This window comes from Sturnus vulgaris, chromosome 8 (genome assembly GCF_052056855.1).
Source record: "Sturnus vulgaris isolate bStuVul1 chromosome 8, bStuVul1.hap1, whole genome shotgun sequence".
Classification (NCBI taxonomy): Eukaryota; Metazoa; Chordata; class Aves; order Passeriformes; family Sturnidae; genus Sturnus; species Sturnus vulgaris.
Window position 1 is genome coordinate 24,312,570 of NC_142250.1, and position 15,860 is coordinate 24,328,429.

Sequence of the window (15,860 nt, forward strand, 5' to 3'; positions counted from 1 at the left end):
CTGCACCCACATCACGGCTGTCCCCATGCCACATGAGAGCCCCGTGTTTGGGACCACGTGTGGGAGCGGCACAGGGGGAGTTACAAAATGTTGTAGTAGCCTTGATCAGCAGGAAATCTATTAGCGCCAGGAGGAGCAGGCTGAGTAAGGAAAACAATGGGGATGAGAGCCAAGAAGCTATTAGAGAAAGGGAAGTCCTACTGCTGTGTTTGCCCTTCGTGCGCCGCAGCCGGGTCCCAGGGAAGAGGGGTCGGGAGAGCCAAGTCGCACGCCCAGGGTGGTCCAGCAGCTAAAATGTTGCTGGGCTGTGCTTTGACTGACAGCAACCCTGGGAGCAAGGCTGTAGTGCACAGTCTGGTGGAGATAATGGCAGACACCCCATCTCAAATGAAAGAGAAGGTCTGTAAGAGCTGCAGCCCTGTTGATGGGATAGTGGGGGCTCTTCACAAACTCCCCAGCATGCCTGCTCTCCAAGCTCTATGTTCTTTTCTCTACTGCCTTCCAGCATGACTGTGTTCCATGGGTGCTCAAAGAGTTTTGTCTCTCCCATGGAGAAACCTTGTGTCCTGCATTCCAAATCCTGGTGTCTGCAGCTCACAGCAAGCGGCACGTGCCTGCATGGCCTTACAGCCTGCAGGGTCCTGCGGGAAAAAAGCTGCTGGTCTTTCCACATAAATACCCCATTATTACCAGGCAGGGCGTAAAGAGGAGGGACAAATCTGATTACACAAAGACAAAGAGCTAAACGCTCATTCACAGTATTTGGACATGGAGTTGCAAAAGGATAAACAAACAAAGCCCAGTGCCTAAGCTCTTTGACAGTGTGAGCTTTATTCCCAGTAGCTCCCCAAGGTCTCTTCAATACGTGGGTTAGTGCTACCAAGAGCTCTGTCTTCTGTAGCAGCATCCAGAACTGGTCCACAGGATGTGGCTTAGCCTGTGCCTGATGCTGTCACAGCCAGGACATGCCTCTCAGGGTCCCGAACGAGCCACACACAGCAAGCAGGAGAGAGGGGAGAGAATTTAGAAAGGTTCTCTCAAAGGCAAATCTGCCATCTGCCTTGCTAGACCACCATGAGTGGTCTATGCAGTGCTCGCAGTGGTTTGAAGGCTCTGAGTGAAGTGTGAGCATCTCATAGTCCTGATGATGTGAAATTTGCAGTTTTTCTCTTCTTAAAAAAAAAAAAGCAATGAACAGCAGAAGTCAACTATGTAGGAGGATATGTCAAGTGGAAGATTATGCATCAAGACTTAACTAAGGCTGGAGGGGTGAGATGACACCCCTGATGCAAAGATAGGATGAGTGGATTCATCTGCCAGGCAAGCATTACCGTGTTACACAAAGTGAGGAAGTGAGTTTTGGTAGGGGAAGTAATGGAAATGAGCTGAAATGGGACATGAGACCTCAGAGAAGCCCAGGGAGTGTTCTCCAGCAGTAGAAGCTGGCGTTAGATGTTCTCCAGGGAAAGACTCTGGAGACACCTGAGGCCCTAAAACAATCAGAGAAAAGCATCACTGTCAAGTATTAAGTAGAATAACATTTTACTGTTCCATTCTCTGTGTTCCAAACATTTTAGTATGTTTTTAGCTGTTATCTCAAGCAACTAAACTAAACTTATTTTTTGTGCTTAACTTTTGTTCTGAAGTCATGGCAGTGTCAGCATAAGTTGGGCATTTGTATCTGCTGAACACCACCAGGGCTCTCCTGACTAAATCTTTATGCCTGTCCTCCAGGAAATGGTGGGACTGAACCCCTCCTGAGGTGCCACTTTTCTCTGGGGTCTGCTACAATAATGGGCAGTTTGGGCACCCGAAAGTTTGCAACATATAGGAAGGTGAGCATGCTGCCCACTGCAGAGGCTGTCCTTAGGCAGGTGACACCAAGCTGTGCTGGGTGACAGCTGTGCACTTCCCAGTGGTGGAGGTGGGATACAATGAGGGGAGGAGAGCCTGAAGCACAGAAGCTCGGGCTTTGCACACCCTTCAGTGCTGAGTTATTGTCCCTGAGCTCCTCCAGTACCCCTCACGGAGCAATGGCTCAGAGCAGCCACAGCCATCGGTGTCACCCTGGGCTGGCAGGTCCTGGAGCCTGGAGCTGCGCCACTGCTGTTGGTGTAAGGACAGGCTCTGCAGTGGAGAGCTGCTGCAGTGGCTGAGCCTGCTATGCAGGAGGCTAGAAATGGTGTCTTGTGGATGCACAGGTGCAAGAGGGAATTTCTCCAGACACAACCAACAGTTGAGTTTGATGAGGTGTTAATTAGACCATTCATGCAGCCTGAGCTGTTGCAGAGCAGACCATGTTAGCTACCTACTGTGTCTGTGGGTACAGGAATCCCAGAACTGCTCAGAATTTGCTTGGGGAAAAAAATTATGGGATTCTAAGGAATTAACATAGATTTTAACAGCAGATCAGGAATCAGACACAAAGGTTAATGCATGGCTGGATAGCCCATTTGGTGCTGGAAGAGAAGAAACACGAGGAAAAGCTATCAAAAAGGAGAGATGCTAAAATGTGTTAAAGCACAGAACATGTGGTACAAAACTTAGGCTGGCATATCTGGGTGGATTTGGCTCTGTGCTCTCATGACCCATTGTTCCTCAGCTGATGTAGTCCAGCTTTTGCCACTGATAGCTCACAAGTTTCAGTATGTTAACTCCACCGTGGCAGGAGCTGCAGTAATGCCTGCACTTTTGCCCATGCTAGACTGGCTGATGATGCTCTGTGGCCAGTTTAGGTCCTGAGACTGCTGAGCCACCAGAGAAGTGAAAATATTTCTTGTCTGGAGTTACATTCTTTCCCTATTTTTCATCCCACCTATCCCAAAGTCATCAGATCTTGTGGCTCCTTGGCTTTTTCTCTGCCCTCTTTCTTTGGTCCCTTTTTGCTGCTGCAGTCACCATTGTGCACCCACCCTCTGGTCACAGAGCCAAGGCCTCTCCAGCCAGGTGGCAGAAGTAGGTGACAAGGCTCCTGATTGTCAGTCTTCTGCTTGCAAGGCACAAAATTTTCTCATCCTTCATGATTTTACTGCCTCCTGCTCCTGGTTTGTAATGCCTGTGGAGACTTAACCACACACGCGGTTCTCTGTGTCTCCTTTTGGTGATGGCATTCCATAGGGGTCTGAAGAGAGCCCATCAAGCTGAAGAAGCACTTTTGTCAGTGGTGGTGAAGCTCTCCCTCCCTGCCAGCTGTGGACATGCCAGGACTGGGGTCAGGTTAATACCTGACTCAGTCCTCAGCCCTGCTCCTTTCACCCACAAATCAACCCCAAACCAAGGTTTCTAACACTTAACTGGTAGAGAGCTAACAGTTCATGAAATGGCACAAGTTGAACACTGGGGTTCCACCAAGGAAAAATCAAAGTGCTAAAAATGGGAGAGATTTTGGTAGTGTTTTGGTGATAACTGCCCTTGCCTTCTGTCTCTGCCATCATGAGGATGAAGAGGGCTGTGCCTGTCTGTGCAGGTCAGCACGGCTCAGTCTGTTCAGGCATTGGTTTTTATCCAAATAGCAGCCAAAGACAGTGTATGGACAGAGCTTGTTTGTTTAAATTCAAGTAAGAAGGAGAAATAAGTAACTGGAGTAGGTGGTGTCTGGGAAAGGGAAGGACTCTGGATGAATTTTAGGAATGAATGTAGGCATTTTTCCCTTTCTCTTGCTGAGAAGGACTTCTGCCGTATTCGACACAAGGGACTTGTAAACACTGCATTTTTAGAAGCTGTTTCTGCTGTTTGACTTTCTTTAAAAAAAAAAAGTATATCCTTGCTGTATTGTATTACACAAACTACCACAAAGCTGGTGGCACAGACTGTACCAGGGCACTCAACAGATCCAGAGCAAGAATTTTGTCCCAAAATTTAAGCCACAAGACAAGGAACTTTAAATTAATGATACAAAGGGAGGAGCAGGTCACTGCAGCATGAACTCAAGCTCTGGTAGCAACGTATGAGTGACTCAATTCATAAATTCGTTGAAATGAGGTGTGAAGGGTGTGATGACTCATTTTGCAGTTGGTTATATAGCAGGGTCAAGGGGCTGAGATATAAGCAAAAGATTTAACTACTGCTCTTGTAGGAGGAAAGAGTTAATATAGTTGTTGCTTCTGAAATTTAATTTGATTTCTGGAATGCCAGAATCACAGTCACCTGTATAGGAAGAACAAAATGGATAAGAAAAGACATTGATAAGATTATGGCATTGTGTAAGTACACATTGTACCTTAATTCTGATTGCTATCTACAATCTTCGTAATTTCATTTCAGAAAAGATGTAATAGAACCGGGAGGTTACAGAGAGGAGCTGAGGATGTGCATAGTGTGTGGTTTCTTCACATGAGAAGAGATCAAACAGGCCATGCATCTTCAGCTCAGAAGAGAGACAGCTCAGAGGGAGCGTTACTGAGGCCCACAAGCCTGTGAATGGGGTGGTTTGTTCACAGTGCAGAAAGTAGTTTGGAAGGAAGCTTTGTAAAGAAGGAGGAAGGTTATTCACATGGTATGCAATGGCATTGTGCAAGTAATTGTCACAGGGTGTTGTGGAGGCCAGAGGTAGGTGAGTCCCTAACTCCTAACTCCTTGAGCTCCCCCCAAGGACATAAAGCCTTCTTTGCTGGAAGGTTTGTGCAGCCCTACCACAGATCAGGCTGGTTGAAGAAAGGTAATGCTGAGCAGATGGAGAATGCAATATATTGAGATTTATACCTGCTCCCCAGAATGAAATTCATGCCTATCCACTGCAGGATAAAGACTTTGCAGCATGTGGCATTAGTGGGGTCTAGTACCTCTTTCTGCTGCTGCAGATATTCAGTTATGCTGCTGGGACCTGAAGAAGTCAGTAAGTGAAGCCCGGGCCTTAGTGACCCTCACCAGACAACTGAGACATAAGATGAAATCTTTTCTACCCATCACTGTTGGTTCAAAGGGCAGAAATCTGACACCCCGCTCTTGGGATCCACCAGGGCACCACCACAAATACAGGCAGGCCAGTTTTGTTCCTACATTTGAGGCTTGGGCAGAGTAAGGACTCTGTTTTGTAGTTCTTCAGGGAGTAGCAGATGAAATAATCCATGTTTGTAAAGTCCAGCACTCAGGAGTCATTCAGATGCTAAACTACCTGGGTGCCTCTGCAATATCAACTTTGTTCCTTGTGCAGTTGAATTCTTTATTACAGTATTGTTTTGTTGGGGTTTTTGCTGTTGTTGTCGTTTTTTGGGTTTGTTTTTGTTTTTTAATAATTTAAAAGATGAATATCTGCAATTACCTGCATGGGAAAGAGATTTCCAAATGTGGATGTCTCTTTAATGTATCAGGAATAAGCCTAGGAAGTTCCAGAGGCTGGCAGCTGAATCCAGACACATTCAAATGAGAAATAGCGTACTTGGAGGCTAATTAACCATGGGAGCAATTTTCTTAAGGTTGCAGCAGGTGCTCCATGACTGACAAGTATTGAATCAGGACAGGAGATGTGTTCCAAATATCTGCCAACACTGAAGTGAAAGTTGTGGTTCTAGGAGATGTGGTTATGGGAGATGTTCTGGAAGAGGTCAGATTTGACCCATGGTGTCACAATACAGAGTTTGGGTGTCAGTACCATCTTGAGGTGTTGCAGCCCTCCTGCTCCTTGTCCCCTCAGCTCATCCATGACCTGTGAGGTGAGCCCCACCTTGTGCTAGTACCACCATGTCTGGGACAGAGCTGTGAACTTTTACAGCCACCTAGCAATGCCGAATTACATTTTTCTCATTTCTAGCTAAATGCAGGGCCCCACAGGTAGCAGTGGTGGCATGGGATGCTGGCACAGAGCCAGCTGCAAGGGTAAGAGAATTGACATATCACAGAGTATTGGGGTGGGTTGGATTGAAAAGAAACTTAGAGATCATCCAGTTCCAACCATCCTGCCATGGGCAGGGACTCCTTTCAGTGGAGCAGGTTACTCCGTTCTCCATCCAACCTGGCCTTGAACACTTCCAGGGATGAGGCGTCCACAATTTCTTTGGTCAACCTGCTCCTGTGCCTCATCACCCTCAGAGTCAAAAAGTTATTTCTAATACCTAATCTAAACCTATTCTCTGTCACTTAGATGTCCTTATCAAGCTCATCTTCAGAATCAAAACCTCCCTACCCAAGATTCCTATTCCTCTACATGTCTCTGATGTCTTCTGCTTTCTCACCTAGAATTGCTGTCCCAGAGCATTTCAAAGACTTTTCTTGAGGACTTTAACATGTGCCCAGGTTTCTGATATGTGGAAATCCAGCCAGGGGTATTACATGGGCAGGTGTTGGCTGCCACCCTCCTGAATTACAGGGCAACGCTACAGCACTTGCCCCTATTGCCTGCACAGCATGGGCTGAGCTTGTCCCATGGCTCCTGGGAGGGATTTAGTGCACGTGTGCTGCAGGATCAACTGGTGCTCACAGAGACCCTGGTGTGTAGGAAAATGGCAGATTTACCATGCCAGTCCAGCCCATCTGTGGAGCACATGCTCAGGGATCTGAGCATCCCTGGAAGGCTCTGGTTCACTGTGCCTGCGCCGTGCCCCGCACATGGAAATTGCACAGCCCAGGAAATCCCAAATGAAAATTTGGATTTTCATTTGCACTGGTCATTTGCACCAGATGGATCTTCACTGGCCTCAAAATCTATGGATGGAGCAGCACAGGTATTGTAGGAATAAAGGGATTCGTTAAATCCCTATTCCTAAAACAAGGCTATTTAGATACCTGTGCATTACTGCATCTCCACCTCCCCTAGGGTTTCATCTCTTGTTCCTGCAGTAGCACTTGCTGGCTGCTGAGCTGCCCTAGGTTCCCTCTGGAGAGTAGAGACCATTGCCCAAGGTGTCTGGGGTGCTCCAGGAACAGCTCCACCTCTAAAGGCAGGACTTGAAGAATTACCAGGAACTTCATCTTGCAAAAATCCCAACAAAAGGAATAAGGAAGAAAACAGAAAGAAAGAAAAACAGACGTGGAAAAGAAAATTTGAGCTAGATGTGTATGTTTTATCATAAGATTTTAATATTGCCAGAACTAACTGATTTATCTTGCCATTATAGAAGCAGAAGTGGAACACTAAGCAAGCCAGAGCTTTTCTACTCTGTGTTTGGTCTGCACTGTGCTGCTTGAGTGATGCCTGTGCCCTAGGGCAGTTTCTCAGGAACTTTTTATCAAGAGGCTAAGTAGCTTCCTAGAGAGAAGAGATGGGGCATATGGATGTCCTGCTTCTGCTGCTCCAGGAGGTTATAATGAGAGTTTGCTTTGCTTTTCAGTCCCTGCCCAAACATCACTGCAGCCTGTGTGTGTCTTCAAGGGGGCTATAAGCCCTATGGAGATGGCAAGGAAAACCAGAGAGCTTCTTTCTTTAAGTTTGGTCTGCTCATCATTTTGGTCTGTGACAGGAGAGTGCCAAGCTGAGCCTGAAGAGGTGATTCAACAAAGTCCAGGATGGTTTACTTTCATCCAGAATGTAAAGCATTTGAGCTTAGAAAACAAGTTGGGCTAATCTTCAAATCCAATTGCAACATATTGATCTTCAAATTCAATACAGATTGTGTTCATAATTTCAGTTTAGAGTTCATTAGTTCACTCTTATAGACTTTGTGCATTACATTTTATGCAGCAGCCCCTGTAGAGAGAATTTAAAACCTGGGAGCTGGGGTTTTTGACTCTTTTGGCATATTTCTGCAGGCTTAATTTTATACAACAGAAATGCCTCCTCAGCAATATTTGCAAAATTTTCTTTTTTTTCCAGGTGACCAGTATGAGTTGTGGGGAGCTCACACCTCTCCCTATGGCTGCACTAGAGCTGGCCCAGCTGATATTCTCCCCCTGCTCAGCTGGGGAGGGACTGTCCCCAGCCATTGCATTGCCACCAGTCTTCTAGGGTTGGCCCTCAAGAGAGATATAAAAGCATTTCAGAAAGGCTTTTTCATCTTTTACAGAGCCTGGGAGCTGAGCTCACAGACAGCACTGCTGGGCAGCAGAATCGGGGATGCATCAGTACTACAGGAGTTTACAACATGTTATTGTTTTTCCATTTCTAATTGTATCTTTTCCCTCTCTGTCTGCAGGGATTTATTATTGCTGCCTTTGCCAGCATCCTCTTATGCTCCACAGGGTCCAGCTGCCCTTTTGTCCCAGTCTATAATTGACCATGGTCATTAATTTAAAGTCAGAATGATTGTTTCCGAGCTATATTTAGCCTGAAGCTTGGTGCTCTCATTTCAGACCTGATTAGAGGCTCATGTGCTGGAAAGCTGCTGCTCGTCCCTGCCATGACAAATAGTCTGATGGTCTCTCCTCACAAACCTTCCCCTTCCCTACCCTCAGTCATGGGACTCTCCTTGGGGTCTCTGGACCCAGCACCACTCATCCCTGTGTGGAGTTGGGACAGCTGTGACATTACTGCTGTGTTCTTGGAATCCTTGTGCATCAAAAGCAGCCCCAGAAAATACAGCATCGTTTCCTTTCTCAGCACATTCTTGAGCTCAAGCAAATGTCTCCTCTCATGTGTGTGCATTATCACTTCCAAAATGCATCAGCCACACAGTGCACGTTGCACTCCTGCACAGACAACGTGCCTGTCCAGTTGGAGCGTGCCTTTATGTGTTTCCATATCCATGCCCCTAAACATAAGAATATAAGAACTGCTTGGGCTTCCTCGTGGGAGCTGCAGTTTCCCAAGGTTCTGTTTGGATTGCTGGGCTGGGGAACCAGGGAGAGACCCCTGCAGCTACCAGCTCATCTTGTGGTGGTTGCATTTGGTGCCCAAGATTAGGAATTGCTTTAGTTTTGGGACTGGCAGTGTGAGCAGGTGGGCCTGTGTAGCCTCAAGTCTGACTCAAACATGAGCTGTCTGGAAGAGGCATCTTTTTAGTCAGGTCAGAAGCCATCAGGAGAATAATACCCTGATATTTAACCTTGACTGACTTTAACCTTGTCCATGGAAGTGCTGTGGTTAGGCATAGGAATGGAATAAACCAAAAGTACACCCAGGTCAGAATCCCATCAGTTTGCTAATAGCCAATGCCAAAGGAAGAGTCAAAAAAAGGAAAGCACTTAGCAGTCCAGCTTTTCCTCCCTTCCTCAGGAGCTTCCTGAGCGGGAGGTGGCATTTTTGCACCTAATAGCTTTGCTCGGTTTTATTTCCATTTTCTTCCATTTTCCAGTCCTTGCTTGAATGCAGGCATAGATTAAATACATATTGGGGGCTAAGAAGTATCTCCTTTTAAGATGGACATTTCAAACATGTTCTTTAATTGCTATTGAGAGTTGTTAAAGTCACAGAACTTAATACATACCTCAAGATCTTGTTCCTGAAATGCTGTTATGTTCCAAAAGCTCTCCCTACCTGCTCTAAAATGATGTCCAGAGCTCTGCTGCTGCTTGGGTTTCACTTCGTTGTTCTCACCTGTGCTTGCTACAAGCATTTGGATTTATTCCTCCTATTTAAGGACACAAAGGCTTCATTAGAAAGTATTTGTGGGTACAGTGGCCACCTTTGGTATCTTGTGATACAGGATGAGCATTGGTTATTTTAGGATTTCCCCTGTGACAACACTGGGCTTATCTGGTTTCTTCCTCTGTTTCCCTTAGGTTCATGAAAGTGGCCGGCGGCACGGTGGATGCTGTTACCTGGCAACAGTAGGTATTCACCATTCCATTTTCCAACTCTCAGTACACTGATCACAGATTCTAGGAACAGAGCTGATGTGCTCTCTGGGTGTCAAAGGGGCAGATGTGCTACACCCATCTCCTCTGTCCTGCTGAATTTAGACAGGTGAAGGAGGCTCTGCCCTTCTTTGTCGAGCCTCTCAGACAATTACAGGAGTGGATGTAATAACCTTTACCTCTGTAGCTGAGACACAGGATAAAAAAACCACTGCCTGCATACCTGGCTGTGGCATGCAGCTAGCTCTCTAAATGTGTGTGTCCACACCTGGCCTGCCAGGGAAACAGAGCCCTGAACTGGACTGCTGAGTCTCCAGAGGCAGCTAGGAGGACAGGCAGCTCCGGGGATGGCCTGGGTAGTACAACAAAGAGGCAAAGGCCATCTGTGACAGATGGAAGGAACTATCTGAAAGCCCTTTTCCTTTCACCCCAGTCACTGTCTCCTCATACCCACTGGCCTGAATCTAAACTGGTTCATCCAGACAAGGGAGAGGCATCTTAGTCCAATGGTAAATAATAATGCCCTAGCCCCCACTCTGCTTTGTAAGGCTGTCCACAGACACACCGCTGTGTCCTACATGCAGGTGAAGCCCAGAGCAAATATCAGTTAAAAGGGGATGAACATCCAAGATCCTGGCCCAGCTGAGGCTGACAGAGATGCTGTTACCTGTTTTTCCTCCTGGTCCTACAAATGCTGCATTTCAGCAGAGCAAAGGAAGCTCTGAGCTGTAGCACTGAGTGTAACAAGCACCCTGTGGAGGGAGAGGTTTTCTTATTTGAGGGAAAATCCAGAAACATCATCTTCTTCCTCTTATTTCCACCTGCCCCAGTTTGCATGCTGTGGCCAGAGTAGGCTCCCCAGCAGGCTGTGGCTCTCTGCAGTGGGAATGCAAACATCAGGGCAAAGGTCACAAGCACAGCAGTGACCACCAAAACTGATAGCAAGAGGGTTTGTGGGGCAGGCAGGACTCCCTCCTGCCACAGAAAGGACACATTTCAGAGACAAGTATTCACTGGAGGAAAAAAACTATGGTGAGACCATTCTGTTCTCGGAAAAAGTGGATTTGCTGTCATGCTGGGTTATACTTCCCATGCAGGACACTGGCCTGAGCATGGCAGCCAGGGTCTCAGGTCCAGGGTGTGGTTGAGTGTGCTGCCCACAGGTCTTGTTCCCAAGTTGATTCCTCACAGTGAGCTTTCATGAGGTGCTCAGGCTGCTTTGCTCAAGGGCAGTAGTGGGGCCTGTAAATCCATCACTTGTAAAGGCCCTTTGAAGACCTGCTCTTAAGTAGAGCTCAGTGAGGTTTAACATACGAGGTTTTCTTGCAAGCACATCTGTGGTCTCTGTGTCAGTGGGTTAACCTTGGAGGCTTCTGCAGAAGCAACCGTTGGCATCTTAGAGGGTTTTATAGCACCAGACATGACCAGCAACCTGTGAGTCCCATTCCTGGAACTTGGCTTTTCTCTGTGCTTGCCTGGGTGTTTAGCTCCTTGGGTTTCCTTGCCAGGCAGCAGCAGCTTGCTGCAAGGGGGACAGTGGGGTAGCAGAGCAATTGGAGCAGAATTTGTGTTACTTACAGGCTCATGCTGTGCAATGATGATCTATGTGTCATCTGGGAATTTGCTTTTCATGATTACACGATGTGCTGATCGCATTTACTTAGTCCAGGAATTTGCTTTCTGCAACAGGGCTTGATGGCTGGGCCAAGCCCTTGGATGAGTTGAAGGAACAATCTTCCAGGCTTCAGATGTGGAGTTTCATCTGGTGTGCAGGGAATCTGCCTGCATGGCTGCTTTGAAAGCTTTTCTTATAGAATCAGTCTGAAGTGCTTGTCAGGTCTGGTGCTGAAGCAGCAGCTCGTGGTTGGGAGGGCTGGTGCAGCTCCCCACAAGGGTCAGCAGAGCTGAGCTGCTGCCTGCTGACCCATTTCCACTGCAGTGTGCCTGCTTCTCCCCCAGCCAGGGTTTGCAGCTCTGGAGATAGCACTCGTATGTGATTGTGAGGACTGGCAATGGCCACAGCTCTGAGCTGGGCTTCTGTACTGTTTATGAATAAATGTCAAAACAGTGTCTCATCCCTCTGCTCCAAACAGCAAAACAAAACAAAACAAGTTCCTTTGTATCCAAGAAGAAAATTATTAGCAGGAAACTAAACTGCTGTCTAATTTCAAGTATGAGCATTTTGGTTCCAAACCCTAACATTCTCCTGGGATATTGGTTATAAATTTGTCAAATCTGTTATTCCTTTGAAAAGTCTGTGCTCAATCCAGAAAGGGAATTGAGAAGGGAATATATTGCAAGGAGCCCTATTCTCTGTGTGAAAACAGAATATATCTGAAATATAATTGATATAGAAGTGACACTGGGTAGAAATAAGCAGCTCACCACTGAGCCTCACTCACTCAACTGAATATGGTTTCACATACATACATAACATAACTCAGCATGTGAGCCTCCCTCTTCAGAAGTAAAGTGTTGCTGGAGAGGGATGTGTGAATGGCTTCAAAGTGCTCGGGGAATTTCCTCTAAAGGACAGTGTGACAGTGGCTCCCAAAGCTTTGGCATTTCCCTGGTGATTTAGATTGTCATGTTTGGCTATGAGTAAAGGCAGACCCCTTCAGCCTTTGGATGTGGGTTTCTGCTGCCCAGAATCCTCCCCACAGCCATCTCCTTGATCTGCACTGGTGTCCTCACATATGGTGAAGATTCATTGTCCACTTAAACCTGCAGCTGTGCCCAGTTCCATCCCTGAGCACACTCTCAGTCTGCACAGCTGGTTTTTCATTCCACACAGTCTTGCAGTCTTGCACACAGCTCCAAGTTTGTCATGTTTAATGGGCAAATCCTCATGCAACGCTGCCTCTGAAACACAAATTCCTATTACTTATGGGGAGAATAAATGTTTGCATCTTCAAAACCAATGGACATCTGTCCTTGTGGCTTCTTGGACTTTCTCTTCCAAGACAGAAAGTTGCTTGTCCTATGTGGCAAATCAGAGGTGCCAGACACACAGACGTGTGTGAGATGTTGCTTAAAATGCTTTTGCTTGGCTTGGTTTGGGTGACATCTCTTCTGGCCTAGTCACATTGCGTGTGCAGGGGTAGATGCTCACAGGACAGATTTCCCAAAGGTGCCAGGAGAGAGTTGCCCAGCATGGGCACACCCACCAGTGTATATACCAAGGATGTATATTTGGGCTCAACTCAGCCTGCTGCTAGTGCTCAGAGTGCACTAGTAAACCTAAGCCACTGGCAGCTGCTGCCAGTTGTGCTTCACAGGCTGTGTGGAGGAAGGGGTTGCAGGAAGGAGTCTCTGACCCATTTGCACCTGTAAATAAACCTGGTCTGGTTTATTTGCCCACTGGATTGCATTCGTCTTCACTGTCTGATGGAGGGAACAGTTCCTGGCAGCACCATGGCCCTGGCCACTAGCACATTTCCAGGCAATGCCAGGGCAAGGCTGAGGAGATGGCACAGGCCAGGGATGGCTCCCAGTGGTGGAACAGGCAAATGTATCTTGTCTGGGGGTAGAGAAAGGTGTGGGTGTGAGTCGTGCCTCTGGAGCCATAGAACAGCCCCCAATCACTCTTCATCAATGCATTTATTAGTTGACTGGAGGTGGGCAGCACCTCTCATCTGTGCCTGCAGGTGTTTGGAAGGAGCAGGTCACATCCTGCCTCTCTTCTCCAGGAGAAGCAGTGTGGCTGTCCCACATCCTGCGCTGCAGACCCTCTCTCCTCAGGAAGATGTTCATGGCTCGGGGCCACCTGTCAGCAGAGGTGTCTCAGTTTCACAGCTGCAGTGGCAGCAGAGTGTCATGCTGACTGTGAGGATCTGCCCTGTTCAGCATCCCTGGCGGGGGGGTGCCCTAATTCCAAGCAGACTCTCCCTGTAGCAGCAGGCAACAAAGTAGATCCGGAAATTCCTGAGCTTTGGGAAGTGGGCGTTAATGTAATTAACTGCAACAGAAGAAGAGGTCAGATAATAGGGGCAAAGGTTCTCTTTAAAATGAAGGAGGATGTAAATGAAACCAGCTGCCCAGGAATCAGTGCACTGCCTTCATTAAGCATGGTACAATGCTTATTGTCCCATGCAGCGAATCATGGATCTTGCCAGAAAACCATTTTAGATGCAACACAAGACCTGGAGGTGAGAGGACAGAGACATGTAACCAGTGCCCAAATTGCCCCACGTGCTCTGGTGCCTGGCACTGTCCTTCTCTGGGAGCCAGTGGGGAGCTGTGTGCAGCCTGGCCTTGCAGCCTGCTCAAAAACAAGGCCATTTCTGACTGGCAGCTGTGTTCAGCCCTGCCTCACTACTGTTCTCAGCTCATCTTTGTCCCATGCTACAGTTCCACCCAAGGATGGAGGGCCAGGAATTGAGGTGGCTCATTTCCTAGCACTGGCATAAATTCGTGCCCAGCCCTTGGCTGAATCCTTCCCCTGCACCACGCTCTGGTTTGGCCACCTCTGGAGCAGCCCAGTCACCTCCCTTTGCAAAGTGTGCTGATCTCATCTGGGTTTCTATGGCATAGAAGTGAGGTAATGTAAGCTGAGGGGGGAGAATTTGTCTCAGCTTTGAATAATAGGCATCCAAAGTATAATAGGCCACCCAAAAGTGGATGTATGTGGCATTTCCTTCAAGATGTATGTCTCATCTGGGATTTAGTTGCTAGATCCCTCTTTTTCTTGGCTGCCTCTTCTCATGTTCTTGCAGGGTGCCTGTTCATAGAGATGGTGGCATCAAACTGGGGGACTCTGTATATAATTGGCCATATCTATTCTCTCTTGATATCTCCTAGGCTTTAGGGCCAACTCTGTTGCCACGCCATACCCAGAGCCCACTGAAAGAACTGTCAGCCTGTGTTGGAGACAAACAGCTTGTCCAAGAGCTGCATGTGCTCTGCCTCTGCAGAGTCATGGCTGACAGAAACCCCTGCCCACGCTGGGGAGAGTGTGTCCATTCATCTCCTTGTAGGACATGGGAGAGGAAGATGTGAGTGCCATGGCCCCCGGGGCTGGCTCAGCTCGGCTGCCTGGGGAGGTATTTGTCAGTGCTGGATATCTCTGCAGCTGCTGCTGGCTTTTTTAGAGGTTGAAGTGTTGTGACTGTTTCAGGTTGTTGTTTTGTTGTTTTTTTCTTTAAGTCAAGTGCACTGAGTCATTGTAAATACCAGCAAAGCTGCAGCCTTTACTCCAAGGAATAATCCACACCTAATGAGCTCTTCTCCTGCTTTAAAGGCCTGACAGTCATTTGCATTTTGTGGATTTCTATACTGCCTATACTGAGGGCCAAAGCTGCGAAAAGGAAGTGCCCTTAACTCAGTGAGATGAAGCCTACAGCTGGAAACCCATTCCTGAGTAGCCAGGTATCAGCACAGACCTCAGTTCCACTCTCTTCCTCAAAAGCCTTGTGCAACTGCTGCCATTTTCCCTTTTTCCTAGACTGAGATGAAACTACCTGTTGGTAACTGGAGACTTCTCAGACAGATTTACAAGAGATCCTTTCCCATTTTATTGAAGCTTGTAATTGTCTTCAGGCTCTGTTTACACATTCACAAAGCCGAAGTGTTCCCATCTTCATGCAGTCTGGAAATATGCTACCAAGGATTCTTGACACTGAAGCAGGAATACTGATATTTTATTTCTGCCCTTCATGCCTCTACCAGGCTCTGCTTCTTTGGGCTGTTAATGAAGTGTCCAAAAAAAAAAAAAAAAAAAAAAAAAAAAAAAGTGACCATGGCATGTATTCCAGGTATTTCTCTTCCCTGTAGAGTCTGGGCTGTGCTGAGCACAACAGCACCTCCCCAGGCTGCCTCCACAAGATTTCTGGGGGGCAGAGCCTCCTCTGGGTCTGCTGCTGGTCCTCTCCCCTCGGCTGCCTGTCACAGCACACCTTGTGCTTGAAAGAGGTGGTGAGGAGGTACAAGCTTGTCTTTTTTTTTGTTTATCCTGGGCTCTGGGACCATATTGGCCAAGTAGCTAAACCCTGCAGAAAATCTGATGCATTTGAGGGGTCATACACAGAGTGAGGTCTATCTAACTCCATCTTTTCCCTGTGAATGTAACCTTTCTTTTATGTCTTTCAGCCAGTTTTCAGCCCAGGTGATGGGATTTTTAGTCCACAGCAGTCTAAAAAAGTGGTTTCTGTTCAGTTTTTAGTGCAGTGCTAAAATCCAAACATCTGCCATCCCCG

The 15,860-nt window shown here is 47.3% G+C and overlaps 1 protein-coding gene across 1 annotated transcript in view; it reads left to right on the forward strand.

Moving 5' to 3' along the window:
• Positions 1 to 15,860, forward strand: part of HPSE2 (heparanase 2 (inactive)) — a 106,674-nt gene that overhangs the window by 72,739 nt on the left and 18,075 nt on the right. The window contains exon 6 of the mRNA XM_088169196.1: positions 9,592 to 9,639. Within this exon, the coding sequence (XP_088025322.1) occupies positions 9,592 to 9,639 (48 nt within the window). The remainder of the gene's footprint in view (positions 1 to 9,591; positions 9,640 to 15,860) is intronic.